Below are 18,675 nucleotides of genomic sequence, written 5' to 3'. Positions count from 1 at the left end.
CCAAACAACTTGTTGAAAAGATCATCAGATCAGGGTCTAGGAGCTCAGAAAAGAACTAGATTCTCTATAGAGGTCAAATCTGTTTCTTCCGAAAGAAAAAAAAATAGTTGGTTTTATGACGGTTAGTCTCAAGCCACATATTTATTAAATTTAACATAACTTTCCGTTATGAAAAGTCTTAAAGGAAGGATATTTGAGAAAATCGTGGAAATACAAAATACGGCTTGATGTTTGTTTCCACGATAAAATTTGGAAACTGTTTTAGAAACTGGAGAAAACTGTTGCATACGTACATTGAATTTAATGGGGATTACTTCAAACTAATAATTGGGATTGGAGCGATTGAGTCACAGTGTAGCCGATACAGAGCCACATTATTAATATCCTTATGATACAGTTGCACGCGTAGTTCAACCCTACAACCCTTCCTAAGATACACATTTTCGGCGTAAAGGAACTCGATATGTTGTTAAAGCCACAAAAGGCTCGTCTGAAGAAATTATCTTTTGTTTTCTTAACGTTTCCCTCACGAACTGCAAGTGTCGGTCAAACCATATATTTTATACTATTTTTACGAAGACAAGAGCACATGTCTAATAAATAAAATTATTTTTTCTTTGTATGTGACGTTCAAATATATCATCGAGATACGATTATATAGATAAAACCATGTATCTTCTAGTGCACTCTTAGGCTGTCTTTAGAAAAATCTCAATAGAACTGCTGCAATACCTTCCTACTCCTTACAAAATTGTGTAGACAGTAACTGTAGCAAGCAATGCTAGATATCACATGACGAGGTATGTCATTTGGCTGGCTTGCAATTACTCGAGCTTTTACGTACTGCCTTTAAGCACTACTTCAGAGTCAGTCAGTCTAAACCCAACTTTATAGGTTTAGCCTCAACAATAGGCCTACCTTATAAGCACAACAAAATCCAAGAGCTGAAGTGTTATCATCTAGAAGCAAGTGCCGTTTGTGCCACTTTGTGCCACCAGACAAGTCGCAAAGCTAAGTAAAAACCTTTCTTCTAATATCGTTGTTGACATGAGTCACGTCAATTGCATGTGTTCTACGCAAGGCGGTGACTAAAAAGTACTTTTTAAAATGATACTTATACTTCATACTGCTGCTTACGGCAGTTGTTCCCACATTATTATCAGATCTAAGCTCGTAGAACCTTCTTAATAGTAGCGAAAGTGTTAGTTCTTTAGTACTAAATATAGTTTCAAAACTGGCGAAGTGCGCTCGGGAAGATGTATATAAAATATATACATTTAGCGCCCCCTAAGGCGCCATAAGCTTTATTTAGGACTTATCTTAACTAACTGTCACCGTGGCAATCAGTAGGAAACAACCCGAAGAAAAGTATGAGCCAACTTGACACCCAATTTGAAAGTGTTTTCAATTTAAAAATATTTGTGAATACTGCAAATATCTAGGCATGTTAGATTCGTATTTCTGAAAATGTAAGCCGGCTTAACTACGTATGCTTATTTTTATTAGTTTCGTATTGGCAGAAAAGCATAACCTTTACGAGTAGAACGCTAAAATAATCCAATTCCAACAAAAGTTGGTAACACCGCTGACGATCAATTTAATGACTACTATGCACCGATTACACAGATTACGATCTCGAAAAGATTCGTCCCAAGCAAAAAAAACAGCTAAATTTTTCTCATGTACAGAACAAAAGTACTAACCGAAAGTGTAGTGGAGGACATCTCTAATCAATAGCATATCATTGGCCCAAGCGTTAATTTGTCCTTGCCGTAGAAAGCCTTCTCTTTGGAACTCCTCACAATCATCCAACTTAACCCAGCCGTCCTCAAGACACTCCTTGATACGGAACACCTGAGTACAAATAATGAAGATGGTCACGCATGTAGCACTGCTGCCTAATCTACTGTACGCTCTTGATACAAATAAAAAGCAGGATATCTAAGTCTGGGGCTTTCTTTATGAGTTGTTTCTAGAACTGTATCTAAGAAAGCAGATTGTTTAACAACATTTTTTGCACGTACCAGGAGTATGTATATTTAAGGTCATCGTCACTTATTGCAATTGTAACTTTAATTTGGGATTTAAAATCTTAGCGAGACATTTTTGAAATAACCCTTTCTCAATCCGCAAGTAACTTTTTATAGTAAAGGTGCGTCAAACAATATTGGTACGTGTAGACCCTTTAAAGTGTTGCTTAAATAATGTACATACGAATAATTAGAGCAGAATTAAAGTTTGGATCGATAGCAAATTAAAAGATCAAAGGATTCAGTTGAATGCAAGGGCTCAAAACAATCAAAGTTGCAAACAATTTTTAAAATATTAACGTTTTAAACCGATGCTAACAGTCTAGTTGACGGATAATTTTCCTCCTCCTAAAACGGCCGTTAATTTTTGTGTCGAAAGCCTAGGGCTATTAAAAATGACTTTTTGAGTCATATTGATGAATATATAAGCTCTTCAAATCTAAATCGTATTAAAAAAATCCAGTTTGCCTCAGGAAAGTATTCGTCGATTTTTCAAGCGCCGCATGAAAACTGAAAATAATATCAACCATCGATTTCGAACCAAAAAAAAAGTATTTATTCTTAATGGAAGTTCGCGTGGTACGAAAATATTATAAAATAGGCGATTGGCAGTTGAATCCCGAAAATAACGCACTATTTTTCGCTTTTATGAGTATAAATTATGTTATATAAGAATAGAGTAAAATCTGTGAAACCAAAATAAGTCGTACAAGTTAGAACAAACGAAACTTTACTTCTTCTGATTAATTAAGCTCATTTTAGATCCACAAATTCCATTGCATTCAGCCACGCTGCCAAACGGTGTACTCTTATCCCGCCTTTTAGCGCCGCTCTATACCCAGAGATTAACCGTATCGTTCTCGCGGCTTACGAAAACACTGAGACGCAACTTGTTGTTCTATACTTCATGTTGGTTGAAACCATGGCACAAACTTCTATGATGTCCCAGATTGTTGGCGTGAACTCCATGATAAAATTGTCTCCCACGACCGAAAAGCTGTTCAGCACGTGACAGTAACCTCATCGTTATGAAGTATATAAGTGTTTTGTCTAATATATATAGGACGCTGTTCTAGCAGAATAAGAAGTAGGAACAAATCACACACAGTCCCAGGATAAGTACGACTCTGACAATTTATAAGGATTCTAACAACGGTGATACGAAAAAGAACTGTAAGTCGGCGGCTAAGCACATGCGCTATGGCAATTGAAAAACCAAATACGTCAATCAAAAACAGACTTTTTATAGTTTTCTTTACGCTTGGTGTTACCTCCTCAGTTTTAAGTACAGGACTCGCATCAAACCTACGACAGCACGCCATCGCAGTATTCGATAATAGGCAGCCCAGGCGTGTAAAACCTGGCTGACTTGACCTGCCCAATGAAAAGGCAAATTACATTTGAAAATATTTAAGCATTATGAAGCATATAATAGGCAGCTGGTTGAAGTGGTGAAGGCTATCATCGGTTGTAACCGCTGGTAACTCAAAGGAAAGCTGAGAAGAGGAACGGACATATCATATAAGAACGAGCTTCATATTGAAGCTACATTTGCAGCGAACTTGAAAATGAGTCTCCTGGAACACCCTTCATGTAGGTGAATAATAAGGTGCCTGGAACTGTGGTGGAAGCCAATTCACCTCAAAAATTACAGGTGCTAGCGCTCAGCTTGGGTGTATGCAAACAATATTGTACTTGTTCACCCAGATAAAACTAATAGGGTAAAAAAATCGGATCAATTTGTGCCGCATAATTTGAGCGAAGAACACAAAACAAAGACGTAGAGAAGCTTGTTTCCTTTTGGTACTACATTACAACATTGACTCACTTCTGCGTTGGATTCAGACTTGCGATGAAATTTTTTTATAATAATCGCAAATCACATTAATGGAAAAATACAACAAATCATGCAATAAACAATCAGAATTATTAAACAGTGCCAAACTACCTACACTATACGGCAACGCACGACCTTAGGCCATAAGTATTACTATGATAAAGGTGCAGGAGCTACAGTTAAATCTACTACACTCATCAAACATTCCCAAAAATTATTATTTTTTCAAAATCGCGATAATAACGGAGTACTGTTTAAATTCTTCTAACATTATGTTGAAACTTTGCTCGTAAAAAGATTTGAGAAGTTCTCGCATATCATAGTGAACGACCTGATATAGACATATATATAGATATAATAATCAAACTTTAAATGTTACTTTGGGTAAAAAAATCTAAAATACAATATACTGTTACTGTAACGTAAAGAATACACGACTACGGTTTGGACAGGGTTAACGTAACAAAACTAGCCGTGGGCCGATGCACTGTCGGTCTCCGACCAACTACTTTGTCCTTTAGTAGTTGGCGGCAGCAAAAAAGCTCCTGCCCAGCCAAATTTGTGGAAACGTTAAGCTATAAGAGCTAGAGGTCAGCCAACTGTTTACGAACCAGATCGAGAACGAAAAAGCTACTCGCTAAACCGCCAAAAAGGTAGATCGCACAATCATTAACGGCGTCAGGTCGTGGTCTAGGTGGTCGCCTGCACTAAAACAAGGGGCGAAGGAACAAATTTAGTCGCTAAAGGTTAGTGTCGACGGAAGAAAACGCGACAGACGAGGAAAACCAGGCGTATGTTGTACGAGGAGCAAGTAGCCAAATGCAAACTCAAGATTGAGAGGCGCCAGGTACGTATCACGACGACAGATATAAGTGTGAGAGCGCAGGGCTAGTGGAGAACTGTTGCGATGGCATACGGCCATTAGGAAGGTTGTATGAAGCACACGAGCCGCACAAAGAACATACGAAGCCGCATGAATAGTTGGTTGGTAGCAATGGCCAAGTATCAAAAAGTAATTAGTAAACAGTCGGTGGTTCGGCCGTTACATGATTTAGTGTTAGTTTCCGATCAACGACCTAATTTTTCACAATATATATATGTATTGTGAAATTGCGTATTATATATATGTAAGGATGGTTTCTGATTGTAGACTGTATTAGAGAAGTTCTGTGAATATATGTAACTCGAAAAAAATTGGTCAAAAAAATTAACCTCATATATTCACTCGGCAACGTAGACGACAATACAAGGGACTCTTTAGGTTTTAATAACCTATATGTACTAATGTTTATTTGTGAATACCAAAAGCTTTTATGCTATATAAAATATATTTGTTAATGGTAATTTCTAGGGTGCTGGTACTAAAAACCGTTGTGCTACATAAAGTGCTATATAAAACTAAATATCAATAAAATAAAATTGATACAATTTCAGTAGTGATTATTTTACTAATTAACTAGACCTTTCCGTGAGTGTCTAACTGACTTCAATTGGTAACGATTAGTTCGTGTGTTTATTTCTCTCCGTTCTGTCGGATCAATGCGCGATGCCTACATTTTCACATAATTTGTTTCTATTTTTGGGGGTTCTATTCAGTTCATATTCGATCAATAATTGAACTATGTTAAAAAATAATCAGTGATTACCTGCAAGAGATTTACTCTTAAGAAGGCACTTGCGGTAGCATATAGAATTAACACATGCTCCATAGAGAAAAAGTTGCGCCGAGAATCGCCTTCATTGTGAATTACTGTAATCTGTAAGACCAATATGAGTCATGTTGTATCTAAATAGCAGACCGTCTTTAAAATGTTTACATATGTTAAGATCTTGATGCAGCTTAATTTATCGTTGCTTCCTAAGCTATATAGGATCTTATTATTAATCCAAATGTATAGAGCATGTTATATGTTATAATTAATTTTTTTAATTTCATACGATAAATGTAATATATAACAAAGCGTGATATCAATTTTCATTTCACATGAATTTTTTGTGCAAGCTGTAATACAAAATACGATTAAAGGCATAGCCAGGTGACTTGCCACATTAAGACGAGACACATACCAGTTTGCAGTGTTATATCTACCTAGTGAACAGGTACCTGGTCAGTCGTCTTGTCCTGTAATGAAGTTACGTCATCGTCTAGATCTCCAAACACATTATGAAATGAAACCTTACTCGCATTCGACTCCCTGTGTCTGTCTGCGCCACATGAAAGGTCATTAAGCATCTGACGTGGCAAGTGTGAACATGTAAAATCCGACTCATTGCAACGTGCACATTTTTCCCAGCCATCATTTGAGACACTTAACTGCCTTTGCAAGGGTCTTGAAAGATTCTTTGCAGACATTTTTCTTCTAATGAGCAGCCTGAGAATAAAGTAAAAAACTGTTATGTTGTAGGTGCTATAAACAAAACCAGCAAAATAGTACTACTGTATAATTGTCGCAGTGTCAGTAATGGTTATTTTGTAAACTGTGTAGGCTTCTTTGTAAATATCAAATTGTTGTAATTCAAATTCGTAATGATAGTCCGTGTCTTTGTCTATTCCCTACTCTGTCCGAACAATAAGGCATGCCGACGTTTTCTTAAAATTTTTCGCTGTTTTTGAGAATTTTCTCCAGCTCACAATATGCTGAACCATGTTATAAAATAATCGGTGATATTTTTGTGATAAGTTTGTTACTCTAAAACGTTGTAAATATCTTTTATATAAAGGTTTTCTCGCCAGTACGATATTGACTCGTTTAATGTCTTATTTAAATGTAATAGCTTCGCAAACCCATCTTGGGCAGGACTAAATCTCTATATTAAAAGCGAAGCCCAAACGTGAGAACCTACTTTGGTTACTTGGTGAAGCCCACTTTCACACCACATTTAACACAGCATAAGTTACAAGTTAATGTTTCGTTTTTATTAGTATTCTTAAAACCAGGTTATGCATATGGAATGCTTCTTTAGTAACTGACTGTAAGCCCCTCAAGCTCTACAGCATTGACTGTAAAGTTTAGGGTGCTTCGAATATTTCTATATTTTAACTATACAGGTTTTGTCCGGCAAATAAATTGTGATATTTTCGGTATTGTTCTCGGTAAAAGCATATTTAGAACAGATATGTTCATGTTATTAACAAAGTTAACCAACTTTGGCAGTTTCGGTTCATGCAATCCGTTGTATGTAACGGTGTGAACTTCACATTATAAATACAGTACGTTTCATACAGTAAGTACGCGTACATTGTATACGGGATTTTACAAGTTCAAGTCAGAACAGTCGTTAAATTGTTAAAATATTTCTCATAGTAAGAAATTTAGGCATAAGTTCTAAGTACGCTTTATACAGGTAGTTCTTCAGAGAACACCCTTTAAACCCCGAATGCGGTACACCAGCTCAAAACTGCCGAGTTTAATCAAGGTGCATTCATTTTTTATACTTGAATTTTAAGGCCCATACTAGGAAGAAATCGAAATAGGCAAGGTAACCAAGCAATTTGCGATCTCCAATTAGTGTCTAGTTCCTGTATTATAGTTAATTTCATTTTGGAAAATCCATACTGGCATGTATCAAATTGTTATTGTATTCAACGCTAAGCATTCTAAAATCATCAACTGACAATTTTCTCTACGACTTGAAGACGTGTGTTTTGCACAATTGCCTCTGGTCTTCAAAACGGCTATAAAATCTTTTCTTATGCGCAAATGTAATAATAGATCCTTCAAATCTGGATGGCGCCGTACCATCTTTAGCGCCAACTAAAGATGATGGAATGAAATTCAGATAGTAGACAACGCGAGTTCTCAAAATAGTACAGGAGACAGCTTAGCTGGCACGACGTTACATAGTTACGTTTTCATTCAGTCTCACCAATTTTACGAAGACATCTTCTGGCCTATAGTTAACGTAATTCAGTCATTTGCCGAAATACCGTAGAAGGTTGGAAGAAAACGTGCTATAGCCGTGATTAACGTATTTTCTTCTAATCTTCACAGAACTGTAGCGCCTACGGTAATTGGATATAAAAAATAAATATAAGGAATAAAAAATTAAGGATGCATGAACAGTCAGCTTACCGAGAACTAATTTAAATTGAACCTTCGCAGAATTGCAATTCACGAAGACGAAACACCAGCCAATCAAACAAAGTGCACCTTTAGGTCTTTTGGCGGAAGGCACTGTTTAGGCTGGTTATAGGAGAAACAGGTTTAGGTTCTTCAGAGTGTCCCCCAGTACGTCGTATTTACGGTTTCGAGCTATTTAAGCAATCAGACAATGACAAGTGAAAAGACTCCGTTTGTTACGAGCGCTGAATGAGCGCCCAAATCCCCGATCCAGTTGGATCCCCAAAATTATTAAGCTCTGTTCTCTCACGTTTGACCTCAATTGCTATGCCCGGGTATTTTTTTCCTATTTATTAGGAGCACTGTTTCTCACTTAATTGATACTAATCTCAGCGTGTATTCTCTTATCCAGTATCGTTACCACAAGGTGGTCCTCGTATGCCATCAGGTTTACTTCCATTGAGGGGTCTGGTACTATCATTCCGTCGTAATATCAGATTTCAAAGCAAGAGTCCCAAAAAAAAGCCTCTCGGGCAATGCGGGTTACAAAACACATAAAGATTGTGATCGCCACAAAGATAAGCCTATCAAAAATAGTGCCAAACATACATGGCACTTGACTTAAAAAATGCTGTTGATAATAGTGGCCGAATCAATCGTAATCGCTGAAATCTTAATCTGGACAAGGCTTAGGCTCAGCTCAAAATTTACACTCAACGTGTTCTTGCCCTAAAGGTATTTCGGGCGTACTGCCCGGTCAGCATGCAGGGAGCCTTCGTGCTGACAGGCACTGTTATATATAAAAGCTAAACATCGACAGATAGCTTAAGCAGACCCGACAGCGGACACAAGGGAACCTTACTGAGCTAATCGCAAAGAAATGGGCTGCCGTTCCCTTTTACACCCCTGGACCAATTATAGGGGACATCATTCCAAACATTAGAGATCGTCCAAAGAGGCTAAGAGGCAAACTAATGTACTTCCTCACAAAAGTGCTTACAAACCACAGGCAATTAAAAAAATACCTGCGTGAAATAGAAAAGGCCCTTTCGGGCATGTGCCTGCAATGCACGGGCGGAGCACAAGACGCGTTTCACACCATAGCATAATGCAAGGCGCGATATAATTGAGAATTACTAAGTGGTGGTTTCGGCGAGACCAAGTACATATCCGGGGGGCAAGCCCGATATTTAGCCCACATGATGTAGGCGTTGTCCCGGTGGTGTCTGGTTATACTTATATTGAAAAAATTCAGATTTGTGAAGAAATAATCTGAGTATGCTAATGATGGCTCAACCGTTTGCTACCATCTCCTTGCCATCGAAAAAAAAATACAAAAAGATCGATATTCAGGCCTGTTCTGCTTTATAAAGGAATTAGTTGTGATAACGATCAATAAAAATAAATGACTAAGTCCCTATATAATTTAAAGGTCACGGAACGTTCTACTTAATGCTAGATAAGTTAACTGAACTGGCTCATTGTTTTAATTTAGAATCTCTACTTCAAAGCTTAAAATGGCATCCTCCCCTTAGACTCAGCAATCAACAAAAAGATCGGAACAATATTTAGACACATCAGTGTAAAATATTATCATATATCTTCAAGAAGTAAGTTACAAATATTAAAGAATTATCAACAATGTCACTTACGAAAAAGGTTCAACGACTTTGGATACTTGTAATAGTTTCCTTCAGAAATCTTGTAATACACGTCTTCATAGATTTTCGAAGTTGGAAGGACGATAATCTTGAAGGCAAGGCCATACTACTACATGAAATAGTTTAATTTGCAAAATCAATGATGCAAACAATGATCAATGATGAGGATGAGTTGCAACATCAGAACAAAGTCTATGTAATAATAATATGATGGAGTAATAATATGAAGTATAATAATGTCATAATGGGACATTTCAGTAAGAAAGCGGAATTATTCCAGCAGGGTAACCAATCACTGCTGGAATATGGTTACAGAATATTTCCCAAAGTAAGTAGATCATTGACACAAAGCAAGAAATTCACTAGATTAGAGAGGTTTGACTATTGAAACCGGATAGGAACGATTGGATAACAGAATTAATACAATATGAAATCAACTAGCCGTTTGTAAAGGTTTCTACAATCTAATTATGATTCATATTCGGTTGAGTGTGTTGGGTAACGGGATTCCTAATTAAGCCTATTGCTCACTATAGTCTATCTCTTTCCTGCTAAATCTTGGTATGTTGGTACTGTGAAGCGGAGTCATATTAATAAGATTACCAACCACCTAGAACAGGACAACAGAATGACTGCTGCAAGGTGACGTGGTTACAGCCACATAGTAACAAATACTAGATCAGAGAAATGATTAACCGGATAGTCGCAGCGGAATAATAGAATTCATATAACAAGGTTTAAAAAAAACCGGACGCCTGTAAAGATACCTATTTATAAACGAGTTAGATTAAGTGTAACACGAATCGAATATTATAACGGGCTGATGAGACAACTGCAAAATGGTAACAGGACTGCTGAACAATTCCTATGAAAACACGAGATGCGCGTAGCGAGACAACTCTTATAGGATAAACCTTGATACACATTATTGTTCGCATAAGGCTGAGTATATTATAGATGAACCAACTTAATTACATCAACTCAAAACAGGCGCTGGGCAAAGCTCACGGGTTCATCTAGTACATAATAATATACAATCATACATAATGCATTGTGTTAATTTTCTGTGTATTCGCTAGTTAGTACTGCAAGAAATGGCATCTGACACTTACCTGCATGCCAAAACAGTTTATGGTATACGAAAAAAAAAGATGAAGGATACAGGCACTCCTACATAATAACTTTGCAATTAACGCGTCACACTGAATCGTAGGTCAAACGATTGAAGTCGTTCACGTGTACCTGTATAGCATCCAGATCACTAGGACTAGTACCGACCATAACTAGTAGACAAAATGGGCACTATTCAGCGACGAATCTGTTGGTAGGACTTTCGTTATTGGGCCCGCGAACTCAACCAATAGATAATCCTGGTAATCCTCCGCTAGTTAACAAACAACCATGACGATGACGTTCCACTAGCATCACCAGTACTAAGCTAAGCTATCGTTATTATTACCTCCTCACTTCTTTTAGGAAATTCTGTACACTCTATATTAGGTACTCAAGGAAAGTATAGACTGTTTTTCTAGCTAGATGACTCTAAAATCACATATTACAAGCAACGGGTCGTGTCGGGTAGAAGTTACCGTAATTTGAAAGCTAAAATTCGGCAGTAGATGTGAAATTGTTGAATATCTCTATACAGGTTTAGAATAGAGCACATTGAATATGAACGAATCTTCCGCAGACGTTTGCTATATTTTGATTTTATTATGATAAAGACACAAATGCTGCTCAGGCTCATAAAAAATATGCTATTTATGGTCACGATGGGTTATCAGAAGAAAACCCTAAAGATAGTTTTTTCGTTTTGGTCCTAAAGTTTCAACATGATATATTACGGAAAAGTTATTGTGAAAGTATTAATACCAAGGAAAACACGTGGGTAGCCATGTAATCATCCGGAAGCCCAGCATGAACTACAAAATTATTTTAGATTATTTGGTTAGAAAACTGGTTACAAAAAAAGACCCAATAGTATTTCCATATGCGAAACAATAGAAAGGAGATGAAATCGAGCCATTTCTAAAGTGGTTCATTGTGAGTGGTGAAAAATAGATGACATACGACGATAATGCGCAAATGAAAAAAATGTGCTCCACAATCTGTGGCAAAGCCCAGACTGTCACCACAGAGGATGATGCTATGTGTTTAGTGGAACTAGAAAAAAATTATGCATAATGAAGTGCTATTGTCTGGTACAATAATCGATTTAGACGCATGCTGTGAACAACTAGCAAGGTTGCAGCAAGCCATTTATAAAGGAACTGACCGGAACTAATGAGCAGAGGAGGAATCTTCTTTCACCACGAACCAAAATATACAGGTCGTTAACGTACGCTTGCTATTCCAAAGGATGCAGTTTTTTTTGTTGGCTACCTCAAGTAACACTGTGAATCGGGCGTACGATCTTACTCCCTTCGTTAAAACCCGCCTTAATTAGTATCTGGAACAGCCTAGCGATTACAGTACTATGTCTATCTACTCTTTCTCATAACAATATGTACTACTTGTCTCTTATTACTTTCTTATCCCTACTAAAACTGACCCACAGATCGATTTCTTTTATTGACAATTTCAGTTCTTCGATTACCAAATTCGTTCAATACAGCGAATTTAGATAATACACATTATATTCGTTTTACTTTCCAAGCTGAATAAGAGAACATATGCTTTATATTTTTCGGAAGGAAACCAGAGAATGTCTTTCAAGGTTTTACCGATTTTGTTTATCTTATTAGTCTTACGGCAACAGCTTTCGTACCATGATACCGCAGCCAAAATTTCGGAAATAGGGTTATGACTGTAGGAATTAACTGTTAGAGGTCATGAGAAAGAAATGCGGTAGACTGCCTCTTAAAAGGTCAATACAAAAGGTAAAATACATTTTTAGGTTTTCTCAGGTTAGTCTACAATAGACAAAAGCTACAAAAAAAACGATAAAAATATTTTACTCCCAAAGGAAGTAATAATTGAAATGTGTGTCCGATGTGTTGTTTATACAGATCTGCCAAACATATGGAAAGCAAGAGTAGGTCGTACCAATGCTGTTAAGATTATATCGAACGGGAAAGATCACTTTAAAGTATATTTTTCCAAAATTCTAACGAAGTTTTTTTTTTTTATCAGTGAATCTATTATTCCGGCGTCAAACACGTCCCTATTCAAGTTTTTCCAACAAAAAGAATGAGTCTTTCTTTCCCGAAATTTTTCATATACCCTCCATGAAAGAACTCTGATAATTGCCTCAAGACTAATGCGCGTGGTTTTTTCCTATCTACGATAGTCCTATGAACAGGGCATCGAATTGTGATAGCTGACGAGTTAGTGTAACGCATTATTTTTTCAATATTGTAGCATTTGTCACGCCTAAATTTTCTTGAAGATTATATATAACTAATGATAATTTTTGCGTATTTATGGTCTCAGAATTTACCTTAGCAGGTGGGGAATCTGCATGTATGAGCATGTTTAATTTCTCTTTGATCTCTAGCAAGCAAGCCTTCACGCATTCGGATAGCGGCGTCGCTTTGAAAATTCCTAGCACTCTAAATTGCTTTCTCTAAGTCAATGACTTCCATGATACTGTTATCATTTTGAAGTATTGCGGAAAATCTTCGCATTGAATTTGTCAATTCTGTGAACGGAAATGATATTCTTGAAGTTTCATCCCGTCAGCCGTCACTTCCGATTAATAAGTTTTTGAAAGCTTTTTTTAGCTTGGTATAGTTCATAGGAAAAAAAGATATTGCGCTGTGTAACAAAATATACATCTCGCTCAGAAGCTACCCTTCTTGGTGATACTAGTTCTAATATCTGTCTCGATCACATCATTCAGACAGCACTTACAGCATGTAAGCACTCAGGCAGTTCTGAGATGATCTATTCTAGTTCCCGTGATAATTTTACTATTTGTGATAAAATCGGAAAATCCCATATGCACCTATCTCTCAAAAAATCTAACAACAAAGTAAAGTGTAATTTAACAAAAATTCATATTGACCTTATAAATCTAAACTGATTTCAATCTTCAGGCTCTTTTGTGGCTGCTTAGAATCATGGAAATCTGTTTAATGTAAGTAAGCATCATAAGACTTCTGAAGTATGTTTATTATAGGCACCTGATTTTTTAAAGCCGTACCAGAAGAAACTCGCTTTGGATTATCATTAATAATATTCTCGGACGTATTCACAGAGCCTTTCATCTGTTCACCCAAAAAAAAGGACTGAAGCATTTCACGTATGTTATTTAAGAGTAACCAATCAACAGCCAATAATTATGTGCTTCCCGATAGGTTTTAGACCATCCACCAGTTCGTATTTTTATTTTATTACTACTTATTGAGTAAAGTTGAGCATACCCTAGCTATATGTAACCCACATCTACTAATTAACAGGTACAAGTTATTGTGCTACGCAGCTGTGCTCGATCGCTAGCGATTCGTGTTGCAAAAACTGTAACATCATCTATCATTTAAACTAAAGGAAATTTTTTGTTAAGCTAATGGTAAACAAAAAGATGAGAAAAGTACGGAGGTAAAAACAAACTACACCACCAAAACTGTTGAAGTAAATAGACGGCAATAAATAGGATAAAAGTTGGAAACGATTAATTGAAATTTGCCAATACAAAGAATATCTTCTTATCCGATATGGGAACCAGGTTACTACCATTCTTTAAGTAATCTTTAGCTTTAATGAGTTAATAATACCATGAACAGACAAATTAAGGTCGTACCGCACGTGTCATATAAGCTTAAGCTATACAAATCACGAGGCTTTACACAGCTGAGCATTACAGTGAACGCAAGTTATAATAAAGAGTTATTTGGATGCGGCTACGAAACCAATATTCTTCCACTAGTGAGTCGAAATACAAAATCCGTGGCTGTTCTACAATATTCTGCAATCCCATATAGATGGGCTTGTTTAACTGCTGTTTTTCCTTTCGGCAACATTGTTTAAAAGATGCTAGTGGATCAAGTGAACATTTCCTTTATCTCAGTTTAACGTACTAAATTCCACTTTCTAGGGCTTCCGTAACTTTTGTAGTGCGATTTATCCTGACTTAACTTATACTCACTTCGCAAAGCCATAGACAAAGCCTAACATGCATTTGCTGTTTTACTTAGTTTTTCGTTAAATTCCTCCATATATCACATAAAATTTTAAGCCTGTCATTTCATGGTAGCGTAATGCATTCGGTTGTGGCTTTTCCTAGTCGATATGCTGATATCCGGGTGGTATCGATACAGTGCAGTAGTAACGTATGTGCCTACTAAGCGAAAAGACGCAGAGGTGGTGTACGTTCAAACCGGGATGTGGATACACTTCTTAATACTTCAGAAAGATCCGAATTACAATAGAAAAGACAATTATCATTGTAATTATTTTTCTTCGCCAGCTTGATCTTTCCGAAAAGTATGTATTAAGCCCTCTGCTGTGATAAGCCTTTGAGGCAATGCTCAGAAAGTGGTATTAAATTGTTGAAAGTCAGTTACAGAATAGCTTATCAGTGGCTTTCCGTGCTTTCCAGTTTATGTGCTGGCTCTTATTAATTCTATTTTTAGCAACAACAAATGCTATTTATTTTTTATTTTTAGTCATATTTCAGTATGTATAATCAGACTAGACTTTGGGACATTGTTGGATTAAAATAAATGATAAGATTACGAATTTGCTCACTTCTAGCTGCATATCAATTATTATCTTTCAATTTTCCTTCGTACGACTTCGACTTTCTTGTGGCAATAATGTATCTGTAATGAGTATCCTCTTAGAGCCGCTTCACTGTCAACTGGAGTGTACTCTCGCTAGACTTAATTATTTATTTATATATTTGTTACTCATATATAGTGTGAACAGGCTTCTACCCATCGGCCTCTTAGTCAATCAAACATCTTGTTCCATAGATAAAGTAAATGTATCAGGTTATCCCGAACTATTGAGCAGTTGCAAACCACGTAATTAAGGACAAAGATATTTTGTATATTAGACTCACTCGCTTTCATTACTTACACATTGGAAATTCTTTTAAGATCTGTGTGCTTTACTATACCCAATCTCATTTGATGGTTTGAGTCAACGATAGTTTAGTTGGGGTATCAACGATAGGAGGCACCTATCACTCCAGTAAAGACAAGCAAGGTCATACTGATTTCAATCTCTCGCTCGATTGTGTTTGCTTCGACCCAGGCCGTTACTGAAGCGTGAATATGTAGCTTGTAATTAAGTATCCACATTTTGAGTTCTCTATTGTCGCGTCAGACATCTAGAGTTTTTTAAGGAATCTGAAATATTTGGCAATATTGAGCGGTGTCGGGCAATATTTAAAATCAAATGCCTCTAATATGCATTGCAAGACTCATTTTCATGTTTACAATTGCCTTATTTTTACTTTTTGGACCAATAATTTACAATATTTTCAGTAGTAGAAGTTTTACCGAAAACATATATGATGAGCTGTCTCCGTCGCTATTTCAAGGCAGAACTCCTACTTATAAATCATTCGAATTTGTGGGTCGCAGCAGCTCGCCTACAAAAAGTCCAAACGACAATATCAAAGTAAATGGACTAAGATTTAAAGAAGTACAAGTACCCAAACACAAAAGTACATAAATGTCATACCGTTATATAATAAAACTATTTTGGAATATGAAATTAATACATGACATGCTTGATGCTTGACGACCTAAAGTTTCCTTGAATACATTTTTTTATTGTAATAATTTCATTTACTCTCCATTGTTTTACTGAGATGAAATCAAAGCCAATAAATTGATAGTTTAGTTTTTATGGAAGCGGTAAGCTGGTTAATGATTTGGTCGAAGTCGCAAAACGGTCGCTGGAATGCTTAGCCGATTGGGAACTGCCCCTTGTCATGTGCACCAAAAGGAAACCTAAATGTACCACCGGCTTGCAAAAACACGAAGATGGTCGACGTATTAGGTCATGAGGCGGACGTATTGATGTTTACAGGGAACAGCCCAGGCTCTTTATCTCAATATCAGTGCACAAAAGATGTGCAGAAGCTTTAAAATTAACTGTAGGAACGCTTTTCTTCCAAGAAAGCAGGCTGCAAGGGCAAAGCTGGCGAGACCTTCACCGAGTTCGTGAATGGCAGATGATCTTTGACAAAAGAGTTGGTTATAGAACTCAGGTTTAGAGTTTTTTTTAAGCAGAATCAGAAAACAAAGATATCAGCACATTTTGCTGATTTTCTCACCACGGAAAAAGTGTCATAATATGCTAAGTTAAGTTGGATACTACAAGACTATATGCCGGAAAGCCCAGCACTTACTGATATGAGCAGTCTCAGCAAACTATGGTAGCTTCGCGTTATGTGATCAAAGTCTGGTTCAATGACAGGAGTCTACGTCCCTTTCCACTCCATTGACGACAGCCCTGCGAATACGCCGATCGACAAAGGTGAGCACGGACATCTTGCAGTCGGAACAGCTGAGATCACTACAAGTACCACCACGACCACAATATATACGTCGGGCACGACGAGAAGCCTCGTTGTGCAAGCCTATTAGTGCGAGCTCTTGCAAGATACAGTCAATCGCGTCAAAACTCAGAAGTTATGCAACCCGTTAATTGGCTTTAGGAACAGTGAAATCATGTCCGTACGAGAAAAATGTGAGGAAATCCGAATAGCGCAACGTGAAGTTGGATAAACTGGGTTGTAAAGGATCCCGGCCATGGAATGCGGATATTCAGCCGGATAAGCGTGGCCGAGTTTACGGTTTAAATAGATAAGTAAAACACCTGCGACTATTTAGTCGCAGAACGAGTGACCGAAATACTCTTCCCTGTCAGCCAACAGCAAAACTAAGCTGATCCGCTCTAATATTGTAGTATAATAGCTAGATCAATAGGGCTTAAACATGTATATAAAGCGCCGTCTAATACCAAACCAATAGAAGTGTGCCAGTAGCAACATTGTTATTAATAGCATTTTTGCGCCACCAGTGACAATCTTGAAGTGATGCCTACACAAATGTGGAAATGTGGCCTGGATTTCTTAATGGCTTTCCAGCTTAAGGTAAAGCTTAAGATATTGTTTAGTTAGCCATGTTCTCGATTAAAAAAATTCACTTGATTATTTAAACGCGCTAATAAAGGTGACTATAACCTTTAGTTAGATAAGGATGATTCGATGAAGTATTTAAAAGTATGAAATAAATCTTCTTTGTTACTGTTGCTCTAAATCAATAAAAAATAAAGTCCACAATAGGGCTATCGGTCGCATCAAAGAAAAATGGCCTTGAAAAGTAGTATGTGACAACAAAATGTTCTAAGCTTCCATCAAACAGCTGGCTTATAGCACAATACCAAGGCTTTGAACCCAGACTACAACATGTCCCTCAGGTTTATCAGGCCAACACAGAGTTGTGCGATAACAAAAGATATTCATCATGTTGTAGTGCGCCTCTTTAACGTCGTTGCATTTAAACAGGAAGCAGCCATTTGTAAATGCATGCATCATAATCACCTGATGCTTAAATGAAGTGAATCAATAAGTTTTCAATCAGCACAAATTCGAAAATACGGGATAAGGAAAATAGTAAGATTTTTTAAACTACGTAGATTCATTACGTTTCGTGCTTGTAGCCAGCCGTTCTTTTGGTATTCCGAACGACTTAAGTACCGGAAGTAAAACTTACTTGCTTGTTACCCGTGTATTTCTTCTATAATAACAAACATTCTTCTCATCATTTTGCACTCTTAAAATGTCGATAAGTATTCGAAGGATAGAACGTTTGCTTTGTAACATAATAAACATCTTAAACATAATTTCAAATAATTAAACAAATTTACAAATATTTATGTACATAAAAGATCGTGATGTCATTATTAGTATAATTAGGTTATTATTATATATTAACGAAAAGGTTGGTTGCGTTGTGTTTACACATCCATTGTGCACTTTCCTTTGGTATTGATGTTTACATGATAATTATTGAGGATCGTTAGATATCCCATTTGATAAACCCCCTTAGAAGCTACTGCAGGCTGTCTGGGCAAATTCCAGACATGGATTAGAGTACACTGTTCTGTAATATTATAAAAAATGCTTA

General features: G+C 36.9%; 1 protein-coding gene across 15 annotated transcripts in view; it reads right to left on the bottom strand.

Annotated features, from left to right (window-relative positions):
* Nucleotides 1-18,664, bottom strand: part of LOC111271482 (uncharacterized) — a 47,892-nt gene extending 29,228 nt beyond the window's left edge. For 3 of the 15 annotated variants that reach the window (XR_002686893.2, XR_002686892.2, XM_022852308.2), the window contains exons 1-4: nucleotides 18,262-18,664; nucleotides 5,972-6,239; nucleotides 5,514-5,624; nucleotides 1,704-1,854 (exon numbers count right to left, since the gene is read on the bottom strand). Coding sequence is in view for 9 of the 15 variants with exons in the window: in XM_022852308.2 (XP_022708043.1) it covers nucleotides 1,704-1,854; nucleotides 5,514-5,624; nucleotides 5,972-6,239; nucleotides 18,262-18,389 (658 nt within the window). In the remaining 6 variants the exon portion in view is untranslated. Of the gene's footprint in view, nucleotides 1-1,703; nucleotides 1,855-5,513; nucleotides 5,625-5,971; nucleotides 6,240-10,701; nucleotides 10,888-16,035; nucleotides 16,128-16,892 lie in introns of those variants that run through there. The other 12 variants (XR_002686888.2, XR_002686889.2, XR_015315343.1 and 9 more) reach the window with 10 other exon arrangements.
* Nucleotides 18,665-18,675: the final 11 nt, after the last annotated feature.

Source organism: Varroa jacobsoni, unplaced genomic scaffold, assembly GCF_002532875.2.
Source record: "Varroa jacobsoni isolate VJ856 unplaced genomic scaffold, vjacob_1.0 contig00672, whole genome shotgun sequence".
NCBI classification, from domain to species: Eukaryota; Metazoa; Arthropoda; class Arachnida; order Mesostigmata; family Varroidae; genus Varroa; species Varroa jacobsoni.
Note: the sequence above shows the minus strand (reverse complement) of the source record. Positions and strands in the feature narration are given on the sequence as shown.